Genomic DNA, 18165 nt, shown 5'->3' with positions numbered 1-18165 from the left:
CGGATATACGTAGGGCAAGGAGATGTGAGACAATCTCTTTTTGTCAATGGATGCTACAGTTTCGGGTATACTTTTAACGTTTAGCTTGTAGCAGACGTGCCCATTTCAGCATGACCTCCCTGAGCCATTGGTGAAAAGGACGCTTTGATCCTCTCCTGTTTCATCTGATGTGCGATCATTTCTAATAATAGTAATAATACATTTCATTTATTTCAAAAGGTCACTTTACAGTCACAGGATAAGTTTTTCTGTGTGTGAGCAGCGGCTGGCTTCTCGCTAGCTAGCTAGCGAGGAGCCAGCTAGGTAAATCTTTTCCTTTTTCACGGCTTAAGATGGAATGGCTGTCTTGGCGTTGTCATATTTTTGTTCTGTTGACTTGAAGATGGCGCTGCAAGAGTGGCCGCCATTCAAGCAGCTCCTGTATTTTGTTTTTCTACTTCTTTCTTTCCTTTCCTCCCATAACTTTGCTGCTGTGAAATGTCCATTTCTCCACCGTGAGACTTCTACAATCAGTCACAAAGTCGATATTTGATTGAAAAGCCTTGCAGAAAGGGTGCCAAAGCATCTTTGACTCACTTGACTCCGTAGGCAAAGATGATCAGGCCAATGAGGACACCTACAGTCCCGTCCAGGTACCAGATGACGGGCTCGTGCTTGAACACCTCGGCGCTGATCAGAATGGAGAAGCCCATGACGCCCCCCACCAGAGAGTTAAATCCTGAAAACAGAAAAACACGCCGCCGCTTGGCCTTTGCTGCCTCATCGGCGCTAGCAGAGCGCCGCTAGCAGAGCGCAAATGGCGTACCGTCTGTAACGAGGGCCCGACTGGTGAGCACCTTGCCCAGCATGAACTTGACGGTGGCCAGGAAGATGCAGACCACGCCGCTGACGATGGAGACGCTGAAGAGGAAAACATCCTGGGAAGGCACGGATGCGATCACTAGAGCAGCGCAATGCCAGCAATCTTTTTTGGCAGCATGAATATGCCAGCACAGTTTTTGATTGGGAGGAATGTCGCTGCTACTTCTGTCATCGCCGGAGAGCTCAGGGGCCATCGTGCTTTTGTGTGCCTGGAATGGGCAGCATTTTCACCACGCCGCTTTGTTCAGTCTGCAGAGCGCCGAAACAAATGTGGAATTGTCGCGGCTTGGAATTGAAGCGGATTTACGTGGGACGGGAGATGCGACACAGTCTCTTTTTGTCAATGGATGCTACGGATCCCTGTTGGCTTTCAACATTTAGCTTGAAGCAGATGTGCACATTTCACCATAACGTCCCTGATCCACTGGTGAAAAGGACACTTTGATCCTCTCTTGTTTCATCTGGGACTGCTTCATGCAGCAAAGAGGGTACAGAAAGTGCTTAAGGATGAACGACTCTCTGTCTTTGTGATGCCATATTATTTGTTATTTAGCTTTTTTTCTTCTTTTGACTTCAAGATGGCGTCGGGAGAGTAGCTGCCTTGACAGCAGCTCCTGTATTTTGTTTTTCTACTTCTACTTTCCTTTCCTCTTACTTGTATAACTTTGCTGCTGTGAAATGTAAATTTCTCCACTGCGAGACAAATAGAGGCTAATCCAATCCAATGAAAGAGGTGATCTAGTGAAACAAGAAAGAGGAGAAGATCAAAGCATCCTTTTCACCAGTGGATCAGGGACTTAATGGTGGACTATGAACGTTGAAAGATAACACAAACCTGTAGCATCCCTTGACCAAAAGAGATTGTTTGACATCTCCTGTCTCACGTAAATCCGCTTCAATTCCAAGCGGCGACATATTGGAAGTTTTCAAATGTATTAACAGTATAAACCATTTTGTCTTCAACTAAGCTAAGATGGCAGGAGGATCAGGCTTATTCCAAAAACACACAAGCGGACAAATGCAACCACGCCTGGGCTATTTGTTCAACTGCTAGCGATAACGGCAGCTATGCTACTAAGTCACTCACAGGCTGATAATGCCGAGTTTGCCTTGATCACTTCACTGTGAAAATGCGTTTCTTCTGACAGCGAGGCTTCTCCCATCGTGCGACAGCCGCGTTCTACTTCAGACCTGCTCTCGAAATCTCGAACAAAGATGTGCAGTCCTTCTTTCCAAGTGTTAACGCTCGGGTGCGAGACGCAAGGAATGATTGGCCCCTTGCGCCCATGTGACCCAAGGACAGCGATACCTTGGCTTACGAACCAGTTCCCCATAAAACATTTTCTACGCCTTAAAACTACACAAAGTACACCTTATTTTACGTAAAATAAATGTGCAATAATTAAAGAAATAAATTGTATTGTATGATAAAGTACTTTTATTGACCTTTGTGATGGATCGTTGATGGCTTGGTGGAATGGAGTGGCCGCTTTCATCAGCATTAAACACGAGACGAGGAACGTAGCCTTCTTCTTTCACCATCTTGAGGAACGTGAAGGTCCTTTCTCTGCCATCATTTTACCTTGTTCCTCATCAATTGTGTTCTTTTTAGCTGGGTTGATAGCTTTTTGCATCAAGTGTACAGATGGCTTGTGCGGGTTGTTTGTGGAGCCTGGTTGATGGGATATTTTAACCTTGCAGTCTACACTCTGCCTTTCAACTCTCAAAGTTGAAACTCTCTCCCTGTCGTCTGCCTGTCTCTTTAATGTTTAAACCACCTCCCCTCACCGCTGCGTTCTTGATCAATCACCTGGCTTTAACCAAAGACTGGGGGCGGAGAATAGAGGACCAAAACAGCCGGCCGCCATTTTCTTGTTAGAAGAACGGGCTCGTTTGTGAACGACAGGTCACTCATCGTGGCGCTCCGTGCGTATCCCGAAAAATAGTTTGTATGCCAAGGTAATTTTTTTTTTATAAATTTAACGTTCGTAAACCGGAAAGTTCGGAAGCCAGGGGGTTCGGAAACCGAGGTATGAGTGTACTTTGTAATTTAGCTCTGGAGTTTTCTGAGCTTGAAATGGGGGCGGCTGTACAAACTACAATGCGATCCATATTGCTTGATTCTTACCACTTCAGGCAGGAGCTTGGTGGCCAGGTCATGGATGGCCTTCGCCAATATGCACAAGGAGGACAAGATGAAAATGACGCCAAGGATGACGCAGGCTCTGCGGCGGGAAGGATGCAAATCGTCACTTGTCGGCAGAGCCACACCTCCACATGGATATCCGCCGGAATTAACGCTCCATAGCTTTTTCATTTATGTAAAAGGCTCATTGTGGTCACAGAGATGACCGGATTTTCCGGTGCGTAAGGCCAACCCGAACCCTCGGCCCACCTCCAATGAATGGTGTCTTTTCAAACTTCTTTCATATATAAGGCGCATCGGAGTATAAGGCGCACCCTGAAAGGACAACCGACATTATTTGACGTTTTTTTAATTGTTGTTTTTATTGTTAGTAGTAGTAGTAGTAGAGTATTTCATTGCCTGATTGAACCTTTTCAATAAAGTCGAAATAAAGACTTGACACCTGCCTCCTAGTTCTTCACTTTGAACCACAATTTGTAACCATACTTATATTCGTTGAAACCCCTATTTTGAAATCACAACCAGACACAAAAAAACGGCCATTTATAGTAAGGCGTTTTTAGCCTGAAAAAAAAAAACATGTATTGTAAGGCGTTTTTAGCGCAAAAAAAAAACGACCATGTATAGCAAGGCGTTTTTAGCCTGAAAAAAAACGACCGTGTATAGTGAGGCGTTTTTGGACGGAAGAACGACCGTGTATAGTAAGGCTTTTTTAGCCGGAAAAAAACAACCATGAATAGTAAGGCGTTTTTGGCGGAAAAAAATGGCCATGTAAAGGAACGTGTTTTTAAATGAAAAAAAATGACCATGTATCATAAGACGTTTTTCACCTGAAACTGTGTTGTCACAATCTAATATGGGGATGTAGCTCAGTGGTAGAGTGCCTACTTTCCATGTATGATGTTCCCGGTTCAATCCCCGGCATTTCCACTTCTTGGTAATGTCCCCATTGGGGGACATCAAAGCCCTTTCTTATTTTGATTACAAAAACGACCATGTTTTTAGCCCAAAAAACGACCATGTATAGTAAGGCGTTTTTAGCCCGCAAAAAACGACCATGTATAGCAAGGCGTTTTTGGCCCGAAAAAAACGACCATGTATAGTAAGGCGTTTTTGGCCCGAAAAAAACGACCATGTATAGCAAGGCGTTTTTAGCCGGAAAAAAACGACCATGTATAGTAAGGCGTTTTTGGCCCGAAAAAAACGACCATGTATAGTAAGGCGTTTTTAGCCGGAAAAAAACGACCATGTATAGTAAGGCGTTTTTGGCCCGAAAAAAACGACCATGTATAGTAAGGTGTTTTTAGCCCGCAAAAAACGACCATGTATAGCAAGGCGTTTTTAGCCCAAAAAAACCCACCGTGTATAGTAAGCCGTTTTTAGCCCGCAAAAAATGACCATGTATAATAAGGCGTTTTTAGTCCGAAAAAAATGACCATGAATAGTAAGGCGTTTTTAGCCGAAAAAACGACAATGCATCGTAAGGCGTTTTTAGCCGGAAAAAAAATGACCATGTATAATAAGGCGTTTTTAGCCGAAAAAAACGACCATGTATAGTAAGGCGTTTTTAGTCCGAAAAAAATGACCATGAATAGTAAGCCGTTTTTAGCCGAAAAAAACGACCATGTATAGTAAGGCGTTTTTAGTCCAAAAAAAACGACCATGTATAGTAAGGCGTTTTTAGTCCGAAAAAAATGACCATGAATAGTAAGCCGTTTTTAGCGGAAAAAAACGACCATGTATAGTAAGGCGTTTTTAGCCGGAAAAAAATGACCATGTATAATAAGGCGTTTTTAGCCGAAAAAAACGACCATGTATAGTAAGGCGTTTTTAGTCCGAAAAAAATGACCATGAATAGTAAGCCGTTTTTAGCCGAAAAAAACGACCATGTATAGTAAGGCGTTTTTAGCCCGAAAAAAATGACCATGTATAATAAGGCGTTTTTAGCCGAAAAAAACGACCATGTATAGTAAGGCATTTTTAGTCCGAAAAAAACGACCATGTATAATAAGGCGTTTTTAGCCGAAAAAACGACAATGCATCGTAAGGCGTTTTTAGCCGGAAAAAAATGACCATGTATAGTAAGGCGTTTTTAGCCGAAAAAAACGACCATGTATAGTAAGGCGTTTTTGGCCCGAAAAAAACGACCATGTATAGTAAGGCGTTTTTAGCCGGAAAAAAACGACCATGTATAGTAAGGCGTTTTTGGCCCGAAAAAAAACGACCATGTATAGCAAGGCGTTTTTAGCCCAAAAAAAACCACCGTGTATAGTAAGCCGTTTTTAGCCCGCAAAAAATGACCATGTATAATAAGGCGTTTTTAGTCCGAAAAAAATGACCATGAATAGTAAGGCGTTTTTAGCCGAAAAAAACGACAATGCATCGTAAGGCGTTTTTAGCCGGAAAAAAATGACCATGTATAGTAAGGCGTTTTTAGCCGAAAAAAACGACCATGTATAGTAAGGCGTTTTTAGTCCGAAAAAAACGACCATGTATAGTAAGGCGTTTTTAGCCGAAAAAACGACAATGCATCGTAAGGCGTTTTTAGCCGGAAAAAAATGACCATGTATAGTAAGGCGTTTTTAGCCGAAAAAAACGACCATGTATAGTAAGGCGTTTTTAGCCCGAAAAAAATGACCATGTATAATAAGGCGTTTTTAGCCGAAAAAAACGACCATGTATAGCAAGGCGTTTTTAGCCGAAAAAACGACAATGCATCGTAAGGCGTTTTTAGCTGGAAAAAAATGACCAAGTATAATAAGGCGTTTTTAGCCCGCAAAAAACGACCATGAATAATAAGGTGTTTTTGGCCCGAAAAAAACGACCATGTATAGTAAGGCGTTTTTAGGCCAAAAAAAAACATCATGTATGGTAATGCGTTTTTAACCGAAAAAAATGACCATGTATAATAAGGCGTTTTTAGCCGAAAAAAACGACCATGTATAGTAAGGCGTTTTTAGCCCGAAAAAAATGACCATGTATAATAAGGCGTTTTTAGCCGAAAAAAACGACCATGTATAGTAAGGCGTTTTTAGTCCGAAAAAAACGACCATGTATAGTAAGGCGTTTTTAGCCGAAAAAACGACAATGCATCGTAAGGCGTTTTTAGCCGGAAAAAAATGACCATGTATAGTAAGGCGTTTTTAGCCCAAAAAAACGACCATGTATAGTAAGGCGTTTTTAGCCCGAAAAAAATGACCATGTATAATAAGGCGTTTTTAGCCGAAAAAAACGACCATGTATAGTAAGGCGTTTTTAGCCGAAAAAAACGACCATGTATAGTAAGGCGTTTTTAGCCCGAAAAAAATGACCATGTATAGTAAGGCGTTTTTAGCCGGAAAAAAACGACCATGTATAGTAAGGCGTTTTTAGACCGAAAAAAACGACCATGTATAGTAAGGCGTTTTTAGCCGAAAAAAACGACCATGTATAGCAAGGCGTTTTTAGCCGGAAAAAAACGACCATGTATAGCAAGGCGATTTTAGCCCGCAAAAAACGACCATGTATAGTAAGGCGTTTTTAGCCCGCAAAAAACGACCATGAATAATAAGGCGTTTTTAGTCCGAAAAAAATGACCATGTATAGTAAGGCGTTTTTAGCCGAAAAAAACGACCATGTATAGTAAGGCGTTTTTAGTCCGAAAAAAACGACCATGTATAATAAGGCGTTTTTAGCCGAAAAAAACGACAATGCATCGTAAGGCGTTTTTAGCCGGAAAAAAATGACCATGTATAGTAAGGCGTTTTTAGCCGAAAAAAACGACCATGTATAGTAAGGCGTTTTTGGCCCGAAAAAAACGACCATGTATAGTAAGGCGTTTTTAGCCGGAAAAAAACGACCATGTATAGTAAGGCGTTTTTGGCCCGAAAAAAACGACCATGTATAGCAAGGCGTTTTTAGCCCAAAAAAAACCACCGTGTATAGTAAGCCGTTTTTAGCCCGCAAAAAATGACCATGTATAATAAGGCGTTTTTAGTCCGAAAAAAATGACCATGAATAGTAAGGCGTTTTTAGCCGAAAAAACGACAATGCATCGTAAGGCGTTTTTAGCCGGAAAAAAATGACCATGTATAGTAAGGCGTTTTTAGCCGAAAAAAACGACCATGTATAGTAAGGCGTTTTTAGTCCGAAAAAAACGACCATGTATAGTAAGGCGTTTTTAGCCGAAAAAACGACAATGCATCGTAAGGCGTTTTTAGCCGGAAAAAAATGACCATGTATAGTAAGGCGTTTTTAGCCGAAAAAAACGACCATGTATAGTAAGGCGTTTTTAGCCCGAAAAAAATGACCATGTATAATAAGGCGTTTTTAGCCGAAAAAAACGACCATGTATAGCAAGGCGTTTTTAGCCGAAAAAACGACAATGCATCGTAAGGCGTTTTTAGCTGGAAAAAAATGACCAAGTATAATAAGGCGTTTTTAGCCCGCAAAAAACGACCATGAATAATAAGGTGTTTTTGGCCCGAAAAAAATGACCATGTATAGTAAGGCGTTTTTAGGCCAAAAAAAAACATCATGTATGGTAATGCGTTTTTAACCGAAAAAAATGACCATGTATAATAAGGCGTTTTTAGCCGAAAAAAACGACCATGTATAGTAAGGCGTTTTTAGCCCGAAAAAAATGACCATGTATAATAAGGCGTTTTTAGCCGAAAAAAACGACCATGTATAGTAAGCCGTTTTTAGTCCGAAAAAAACGACCATGTATAGTAAGGCGTTTTTAGCCGAAAAAACGACAATGCATCGTAAGGCGTTTTTAGCCGGAAAAAAATGACCATGTATAGTAAGGCGTTTTTAGCCGAAAAAAACGACCATGTATAATAAGGCGTTTTTAGCCGAAAAAAACGACCATGTATAGTAAGGCGTTTTTAGCCGAAAAAAACGACCATGTATAGTAAGGCGTTTTTAGCCCGAAAAAAATGACCATGTATAATAAGGCGTTTTTAGCCGAAAAAAACGACCATGTATAGTAAGGCGTTTTTAGTCCGAAAAAAACGACCATGTATAGTAAGGCGTTTTTAGCCGAAAAAACGACAATGCATCGTAAGGCGTTTTTAGCCGGAAAAAAATGACCATGTATAGTAAGGCGTTTTTAGCCCGCAAAAAACGACCATGTATAGTAAGGCGTTTTTAGCCCGCAAAAAATGACCATGTATAATAAGGCGTTTTTAGTCCGAAAAAAATGACCATGTATAATAAGGCGTTTTTAGCCGAAAAAAACGACCATGTATAGTAAGGCATTTTTAGTCCGAAAAAAACGACCATGTATAATAAGGCGTTTTTAGCCGAAAAAACGACAATGCATCGTAAGGCGTTTTTAGCCGGAAAAAAATGACCATGTATAGTAAGGCGTTTTTAGCCGAAAAAAACGACCATGTATAGTAAGGCGTTTTTGGCCCGAAAAAAACGACCATGTATAGTAAGGCGTTTTTAGCCGTAAAAAAACGACCATGTATAGTAAGGCGTTTTTGGCCCGAAAAAAACGACCATGTATAGCAAGGCGTTTTTAGCCCAAAAAAAACCACCGTGTATAGTAAGCCGTTTTTAGCCCGCAAAAAATGACCATGTATAATAAGGCGTTTTTAGTCCGAAAAAAATGACCATGAATAGTAAGGCGTTTAGGCGTTTTTAGCCGAAAAAACGACAATGCATCGTAAGGCGTTTTTAGCCGGAAAAAAATGACCATGTATAGTAAGGCGTTTTTAGCCGAAAAAAACGACCATGTATAGTAAGGCGTTTTTAGTCCGAAAAAAACGACCATGTATAGTAAGGCGTTTTTAGCCGAAAAAACGACAATGCATCGTAAGGCGTTTTTAGCCGGAAAAAAATGACCATGTATAGTAAGGCGTTTTTAGCCGAAAAAAACGACCATGTATAGTAAGGCGTTTTTAGCCCGAAAAAAATGACCATGTATAATAAGGCGTTTTTAGCCGAAAAAAACGACCATGTATAGCAAGGCGTTTTTAGCCGAAAAAACGACAATGCATCGTAAGGCGTTTTTAGCCGGAAAAAAATGACCAAGTATAATAAGGCGTTTTTAGCCCGCAAAAAACGACCATGAATAATAAGGTGTTTTTGGCCCGAAAAACCGACCATGTATAGTAAGGCGTTTTTAGGCCAAAAAAAAACATCATGTATGGTAATGCGTTTTTAACCGAAAAAAATGACCATGTATAATAAGGCGTTTTTAGCCGAAAAAAACGACCATGTATAGTAAGGCGTTTTTAGCCCGAAAAAAATGACCATGTATAATAAGGCGTTTTTAGCCGAAAAAAACGACCATGTATAGTAAGCCGTTTTTAGTCCGAAAAAAACGACCATGTATAGTAAGGCGTTTTTAGCCGAAAAAACGACAATGCATCGTAAGGCGTTTTTAGCCGGAAAAAAATGACCATGTATAGTAAGGCGTTTTTAGCCGAAAAAAACGACCATGTATAGTAAGGCGTTTTTAGCCCGAAAAAAATGACCATGTATAATAAGGCGTTTTTAGCCGAAAAAAACGACCATGTATAGTAAGGCGTTTTTAGCCGAAAAAAACGACCATGTATAGTAAGGCGTTTTTAGCCCGAAAAAAATGACCATGTATAATAAGGCGTTTTTAGCCGAAAAAAACGACCATGTATAGTAAGGCGTTTTTAGTCCGAAAAAAACGACCATGTATAGTAAGGCGTTTTTAGCCGAAAAAACGACAATGCATCGTAAGGCGTTTTTAGCCGGAAAAAAATGACCATGTATAGTAAGGCGTTTTTAGCCCGCAAAAAACGACCATGTAGTGTAAGGCGTTTTTAGTTCGAAAAAAACTACCATGTATAGCAAGGCGTTTTTAGCCCGCAAAAAACGACCATGAATAATAAGGTGTTTTTGGCCCGAAAAACCGACCATGTATAGTAAGGCGTTTTTAGCTGAAAAAAAAAAACGACCATGTATAGCAAGGCGTTTTTAGGCGAAAAAAACAACCATGTTTTTTACAAATGACGGACACAACTTGTCCGGAGGCGTCGGTTGTCCTCTAACTGCTTAGTGGGTTTGACTATGTTGAAGTTTATCTCCATGCAGAGTTCCTTTTTAATTCATTCATTCATTCATTTCAGAATCCGAAAGCCTTTCATGTCCCCACAAAAGGGGAAATATGTTGGGTTATCGGCGACTTCACTGCTAGTTTCCGACCGGCTCGGCGGTGTACGGACGAACGAACGAACGAGCAAGATGCGCCTCGTTACTCACACGTATTCCCGATGGGCCGAGTGGACGGCCGCGGCATTGCTGTAACGCCACACGACAATCACAGACGACAGGACGTCCAGCGTGGCGTCAAACTAAACACACATTGAAGAGTATTGATCAAGAAGATTTCACTTGACGCACATTTCAGATCAAGTGAATTTCACTTACGGCAAATCCAAATGCGGAGGCGCTGTGGCGCATGATGGACACAGCTGGAAAACAGCACAAGAATGGGATGAGATCTACTAGAGACCGTGTAGACACGTGGTCCCAAGTCCATCGGCAGCGGAGGTTCTGACCTTGAGAGTTGTCAAAGGCGCTTAGAAATCAAATGGATCATTGGTACAAATGTGCTATCTCTTAGCTAGCTGGCTGGCCGGCTAGCTAGCTCGACAGGCGAGCTGGATAGCTTTCTATCTATTTGAGTTACTTCCAGGTTGATTGAGACTGCCACTGCTCACCCGCTGAGGGACTTGTACTGTGACTGGAAAGTTGCCTTGAGAGTTTTGAAAGGCGCTTATAAATGAAATGTATTATTATGATGATGATGATGATTATTATTATTATCCAGTTTTATTTGGGTTACTGTTTCGAGAGTTAACGGCTGTTTAAATGTCTGCTGGATTTGGTGCGCGTGGATCGGTAGCGCCTGCCTGAGGGAGGTCGCTGGAAAAGGTGGTGAGCAGGGTGCGGAGGGTCCGGTATGACTTTCTGCGCCCTTCTTTGTATTCTTGCGGTGTGCGAGTCCTCGAGAGCGGCTAGGGCGCTGACAATGTTTTTTTTCCCGCCGTTCAAATCAGATTTTGTCCAATTTTGTGGCGGCCTCCAACCAAACGCCGATGGCAGAACACAGCCAATGGTCAACATTGGCGCGCATGGTCGCGCACACCTGCAATTGGCGTGAGAGGGAAAACGGGAGGATGCAAATGGCAAGCGGGGAGGGTTCCTCTCCGCCCTGGTTTATTTTTAGTGAGAGTCTCTAGGGGGGCGCCGACAGGCCCTCCTCACTTATGCACGCTAAGCACTCGCTTCCCTTTCATGCTACTTGTACTGCAAAAATAGACAAATCCTCCATTCCTCCTGCTCATCTTTGATTATCTTACACGACAGTCTCTCCACTTGCGTTTCTTCATACGTTGAACACTGACTGACGTGGAGGTTTCTAGCACGCCATTACGAACACGCCGCTTGGCTCTTTGGAAGAGAGGAAAACAAACGGAATTCGCAACCTTGCGGCAACGATGGCACCGCGCTGTTGTGCGCTGTACTAGAAAAATATACATTGGAAACTACAATTGCAAAAAAATCAACCTTATCCTTTTGGTCTTGTTTGGAAAAACAGCATGTAATTTCCCATGTATAAGGCGCACCTGAGTATAAGGCTCACCCGCCCAATGAATGGTGTGTTTTCAAACTATTTGCATATATAAGGTGCATCAGAGTATAAGGCGCACTCCCCAACAAATGGTGTATTTTCAATGTTTTTGTATATATTAATATATATATATATATATATATATATATATATATATATATATATATATATATATATATATATATAAAAGGCACAGGGAGTATCATGTGCAACCCCAAGCATGAAACAACAAAAGCCAACTACATTTAGGAACGGCGGTCTACTTGGTCTGCCACAGTATTGTGAGCAACACAGAGCTAGCTCCATTTTAACTCACAGCACCCCATTTGCTCAAATTCTCTTAATTACGTAGTCACAACAACAACAAGAAGAAGAAGAAGAAGAAGAGGAGTGCAGGAGCCAGAATTTCTATTCTGGTGTCTCGTGAAGATGCCGAGACGAGACCTAGCCTAGCACGCCAGTGTTCATTACAAGTCAACGAGGCACCGCCGCACATGACAAAGTTTCACGCGCGCCAGCACTGCGACGCTAATGTTTGACAGAGAACGGATCCGTGAGAAAGGCACACATTGGCTTTGGGGTGCGCAAAATACACTGAATAACGTACAGTGATACCTCAGCTTACAAACTTCCCAGAAAGTGTGTGTAACGTGAAATGTTGGTCTGCCAAATATTTATTTCCCATAAGAAACTATTAAATTGAGAATAATCCGTTCCCAGGTCCCCATAACACATATTTTTCTTCAAAATAAGCCTTAAAACTACACAAAATATACCTTATTTTGTTTATAATAAATGTGCTATGGTATTATAATTAAAGAAATAAACTGTACTGTATAATAAAGTGGTTTTATTTACCTTTGTGATGGTTGTTGATGTAGTTGCCTATTGATGATATCCAAGTGAAGTTGCTGTGCCTTCTCTGCAATAATACCCTCACTCGCACTGTCACCTGCCAGCTGCTTTTCGTTAATCCAAATGAACAGAAGTTTTTCAACCTCTTCTATTGCCCGAGACCGTGGCTTGGACAACACAGAAACACCTTTAGCCACACGTAGCAACGGTCAACCTAGCATACCGGTACTGGGACGCTAAGTCACACAAACGCACACCTCGTTGGTGTTTTTTTTTTCCTTCTTCTGCTCAACCGTCATTTTCTTTTGTGTCCTCAACACTAGCCTGTGACGGGGTCTTTTTCTGTCCCATAATAACAAAAGTAGTCCACTCGATAACAAAACACATCTGCACTCAAAGAAAGCGGTGATGAAAACTAGTCCGCCAGCCACCATAGCGCTGTTCGACCGTGTGGTTTGGTGCTCATTCGCCGAAAACTACTCCGCCGGCAAAGATTGTATGCTGGCGAATTTAATGTTTGTGGGCCAAAAAGTTGGCTAACAAAATGAGATGATGTCACCAGAGTGAAGAGCGTTTTCTTTGACCACACAGTATAACGCAAGTCTCGTGGAGATATTTTGAAGTCCGGTCACTCACTGAAAGCGGCGATGGCCAGGATGATCGTAGCTCCGATGGACGCCCAAGAAACCCACAGGGCCTTCTTGCGGTAGCTTTGCGCCTCGTGCGGTTTCAGGCGCATGCTGCTCTCCAGAAGACCTGCGGCCAACAAAACCGGACATGCTCACGCTACTGCTAACTTCATATACTCCGACTCTTTGGTGTAAAAGGCAAGAAAGAGAGCATGTCATGTAGAACACACAAGGAATTTGTCTCCGCTAGAACACGCTGCACTAGTATCGTCATCATCATCAGAAAAAAAAATCCGATTCAGAAAACCTTTATTCTGATTCCTTTTTGTACGCATATTTGACAATAAAGCTTTAACTTTGACATTGATAATAATAAGCATGTACGAGGAACAGTCAATTGTGAAGCTTTTTGACCGACGCCGATGGATGTGGGTTGAGTCGATCATTTGGAAGATTTGTCTCTAGATGCAAAAGCCAAATAACGCTTGCTTTTTGCTCGCCGCTTGTGTTATTAAAAAAAATATATATTGCATTTTTAAAAAGCAGACGCAAGGTAAAGATGATGGAAATGCCAAAATAAAGATTCCAATGGTGCTTTCAGTGTTTCAAACAGTGTCTCCTCGTGGTATGCGGGCGGGGCTCCTCTAATTCAATGAAAGCATAACTGAATTAAGAAAGTCCATCATGTTTTTTTCTCGTTGAGTACAGCGTTACTTGAGACTTTCAAGTAGAATAAGTTGCTCTTTGCTTTTTTTGCTTTTCACCCATTTATTTCGATTATCCCTCTGATATTCAAGCCAATTGATATCCATTTGCACTGCTTTCCAACAAGACGCACTTAGTGTATATTCTTTCGGGCGGTGGCGGGCCGTACATGTCACTCCTCGGCCTTCGGGTGCGCTACGTTTCAATCACTCCACACCGCACAATGTGGTGTCATTTACCACATGTCCACTAGATAACCTCATCAAATTGCAATATTATTTGCTACATTTGCTAGCTTCGGAGCTGTCCAACCTTTCTTGATGATAGCTATGCTTGAAAAGTCCGTCTTGAAAATAATAATAACATATTCCATTTCTAAGCGCCTTCCAAAACTCTCAAGGTCACTTTACAGTCACCAGATATGTTTTTCTGTGGGTGAGCAGTGGCGGCCACACGCGCCAGCGTTCACTCAACCCGGAAGTAACTCGGCTAGAAAGCTAGCTACCTAATAAGACAGCTAATTCGATAATTAATTAACTCGGACAGAAAGCTAGCTAGCTAGCTAACAGATAGCCAGCTAGGCCTTCACTCAACCCGGAAGTAATTCAGAAGGAAAACTAGCTAATAGACAGCTAATTCGATAACTAAGTAACTCGGATAGAAAGCTAGCTAGCTAGCTAGCTAATAGATAGCTAACAGATCGCTTTAACAGTATATCTGCTAGCAAATCCATTTCTTCTCCTTCAACCATTGTGGGCTGACAAAATCTTGAATAAATCAACACAAAAATGGTCGCTAAAGATACAGTGTGCTAGCCCCGGTTGCTATTATGTATGCTATTATCACTAGCAGCTAATGATGCTGCGATTGGCGAATGACTTGGCAATCATGTGACTGACGAGCCAATCATAGTTTGCGAAAGCTCTGACGTTACTAGCGCCTTCGGCTAGGCCTTGGCTTGCCAACTCAAAGTCTGATTGGTTAACTAAAGCAAGTGTTTCATGGTCGTCCAGGTAGATTTCTGACCTTGGTAACAAATGAAGGCTGAAATGTGATTGGTTAAATGCTTCAATTGGAAAACACACACCTGGAAGCAGAACAACAATGGAAAAGAAGCTGAAAGACAATTTGGAAGTATTTCATTGGTGTTCGCTGACGAAGCCTCTTGGATAGGAGGCGAAACGTCCGAAACCTTCGAAATTGTACAGATGACGGCTGAAGAAACCTTCTCATCGATATTTCATTGGTGGACAAAATATAATTCATATTAGTCTCGGATTTCAATATTCTTAGGCCAGCAGAGAAGGCTTTGCAAGCCCCGACGGCCCACCACTGGTTGTACTTCGAGAGTCAAGTTCTTTTTGTTTTCAGATCAGGTTTAGTGCTGCAAAATGCTGCTTGCTAGCCCACAAATCTTTTCTGGGTGATGTTGCTCTATTTACTTTGGCGGAGAATCCATCAATTGTTTTTCCCCGTGTACAAAACGGGCCGTTTGTCTCCAAATATTATGTGCAAGTGGGAAGAGTTTTCCTTGGCTTTTGGCACGTGAAGGTCTTTAGGCACCGTGACGCGTCCCGCCGACCCGCCGTCAACTTTACCTCCGTCCTCAATGCTGTCGGCAATCGTCATCTCCTGCTCCATCTCGATCAGCTCTCCCCGATGGCTGGCGCCGGTGGTCTTCTCGCTCCTCGGGGGTTCCCGCCCGCTGGCACTGAGCGTTTCCACGCGCGGGCTGCCTCGTTCGAGTCGAGTCTGGGGCGGCGGGCGAGTCCGGCGCTTTGGCGTCCGTCACGTCACGTCGCGTCACGTCACGTCGGCGCGATGCCTTCGGGACTCCTATTAGTGATGTGTCGTTCGCGAACGGGCAGGATCTATGAAGTGAACGAAGAGAGCCGCTTAGGAACAAGGAGCCGGAAATGGGAGCCGACGGTTTTTGGTCCTCCTTTCCCCGCCCCTGGTCTTCGGTTAAATCCGCACGTGATTGGTCGATGTCCGTTGTAGAGGAGGGAGGGGAGAATCACAGACATACGCAGCAGTGAGAAGGGGGGGGGGGGGGGGGTAGACAGGTGGACAAATGTTATGACATTATGCTGTTAATATTATTCAAGTATGTTTTTTTTTTACTCCTTGGTATCATAGCATTATTTATATGAAAAGCAAATTAGTGACAGCTGATCATCAGACCAAAGTAGCAACAGGGAAAGTGAAAGTTTGTGGATGCTCTTTGTGCACATATAAATAAAGCCATATCAATAAAAATATTTCATAGTGGATTTTTTTATATGAGTAATTCGTTTTTCACATAATTTTACATGATTTTTTGGGGTAGTTTATTAATTTAAGCAACAAAAAAAAATGAGGAGGCATTTGCGGAGCCAAGGGAGCCGGATCTTTTTAGTGAGCCGATCTAAAAAAAACCGGCTCTCTGACAAGAGCCGCAATTGCCATCACGAACTCCAACGAGGCGCTCGGAGAATGTCGCGCCCGCGTGACAAGTGCGGGCGAAGGAAGGCCGGGAGGGAACCGGGAGGAGAAGTGGGGAGGCTCCTTCTTTACTTGCGCCGCATTTTCACTCGCTGTGCGTGACAACTATCGAACAAGGCGTTCCCCTTCGAAAGACCGAATGATCAAATGCATCCGGTTATACATTTACATACCCAAAAAATAAATCAGGCGTGGGATGATCAATATTTAGCCACCGGGATCCTCTCTTGTTTCTTTACGTCACAGATATCCAAACTCGGTCCTCACCGTCCGACGTCCTGCATTTTTCCCCCATCCTCCACGGCTGAAAACACACCTGATCCAAAAGATCAGCTCATTAGAAAGTTCTAAAGAATCAAGGGAGACATCCTGATCATTTCAAACAGGTGTGTTGCAGCAAGGGGGAGATGCAAAACAAGCAGGACATTGGCCCTCAACAATCATCATCATCATCATCATCATCATCATAATAATAATCCATTTCATTTATAAGCACCTTTCAAAACTCTCAAAGTCACTTCACAGTCACACGATACAGTCGCTGATAGCTACCTAGCCAGCTAGATAGCTAGCTAGATAGCTAGCAAGCCTGCTAGACAGCTAATAGATAGCAAATAAATAGTTAGGTAGCTAGCTAATAGATACAGTAATAATAATACATTTCATTATTATTATTATTATTTATTATTATTTTTATATAAGCACCTTGAGGACTGAGTTTGGACAGTACAGTCAGTGGTCATACTAATAATAATGATATTAATAATAATAATAATAATAATAATAATAATAATAATAATAATAATAATAATAATCCATTTCATTTTAAGCGCCTTTCAAAACTCTCAAGGTCACTTAAGAGTCGCTGATAGATGTTTTTCTGCAAGTGAGCAGCGGCATAAAAAAAATCAATTAAAAGTGACCGCGGCTAAATATTTTTGTTTAATTGACTAATGTAGTGAGAAACAAGCAATCAAGTAAGGTAGTCACATCACACGTTCGATCTGAAAGGAGGCCAACAGCGTTGAAAACAAAACGAGTTGAAAACATTTTTGTCCGAGCAAACACAAGCGATCTCTTCCCTGGTCCACAAGTGGCACTGAGGTGATAAAACATCACACGGACGCTAATGACACCGACTGACCAAATCCGCGTGACCCACCCGGCGGTCGGGACGGGTACCATGCAGTTGCCATGGGGATCTATCTAGGTGGGGCGCCATGGCCTACTTCACGTCACGTCACCTCACGTCACTCTGCGTCGCCGTTTGGCGTCACGCGCCCATTCTTTCTGTACTGTTTTCAATGGACGCATGGACGTCGCCCTCTGCTGACCAAATGAGAATTACATTTTAATTTGGGAAGTTGAAAAGGTGCTTCTTTTACAGTACCTGCAAAACCTTAACGGTACACAAAAATGTCCATGAACTGACCTATAAAAAACGCTTCGTGCCAACAAATAAAAATAGCTTTGTAATGTGGCTAGCTAAACGATATGCCATGAGTAGCAATAGACAAAGTACATCTCAAAAACTGCAGATTGTGTTTGTGTGACAAAAATAGCCCTGAACGAGCAGGGGGGAGAGCTCTTTTTAAAAACTTTGTACTGTATTAATTACCTGTCAAACTTGGCTAATAGCTGTCCTTATAAACGATTACAATTCCTGTATAATCGATGAGAAAGTTTCTTCAGCCGTCATCTGTATTTTCATTTCATTCATTAAGTCCAGATGACGGCTGAAGAAACCTTCTCGTCGATGGGCCACTCCTGTACGACTGAGAGCTTACACAGACGAATTCCTGTATAAAAGTTGTAGTACGCCGTACATTATTTGAAAAAAAAAACACAAGCGGAAATGCACTTTACCGCGCATGCGCACATTATAC

At 42.2% G+C, this 18165-nt stretch overlaps 1 protein-coding gene across 1 annotated transcript in view; it reads right to left on the bottom strand.

Moving 5' to 3' along the window:
* The window catches only part of LOC148902611 (transmembrane protein 163a), a 23803-nt gene extending 5638 nt beyond the window's left edge, over positions 1-18165 (bottom strand). Inside the window, exons 1-8 of the mRNA XM_089012054.1 lie at positions 17898-18165; positions 15394-15666; positions 13098-13217; positions 10400-10443; positions 10232-10323; positions 2990-3086; positions 806-917; positions 577-718 (exon numbers count right to left, since the gene is read on the bottom strand). Coding sequence (XP_088868180.1) covers positions 577-718; positions 806-917; positions 2990-3086; positions 10232-10323; positions 10400-10443; positions 13098-13217; positions 15394-15436 — 650 coding nt within the window. The 5' untranslated portion in view covers positions 15437-15666; positions 17898-18165. The remainder of the gene's footprint in view (positions 1-576; positions 719-805; positions 918-2989; positions 3087-10231; positions 10324-10399; positions 10444-13097; positions 13218-15393; positions 15667-17897) is intronic.

The sequence above is a fragment of the Hippocampus bargibanti genome, linkage group LG01 (assembly GCF_051943395.1).
Source record: "Hippocampus bargibanti isolate YZ-2025 linkage group LG01, ASM5194339v1, whole genome shotgun sequence".
Lineage (NCBI taxonomy): Eukaryota > Metazoa > Chordata > Actinopteri > Syngnathiformes > Syngnathidae > Hippocampus > Hippocampus bargibanti.
The sequence above is the reverse complement of the archived record's forward strand: the minus strand, read 5'-3'. Positions and strand labels throughout refer to the sequence as shown.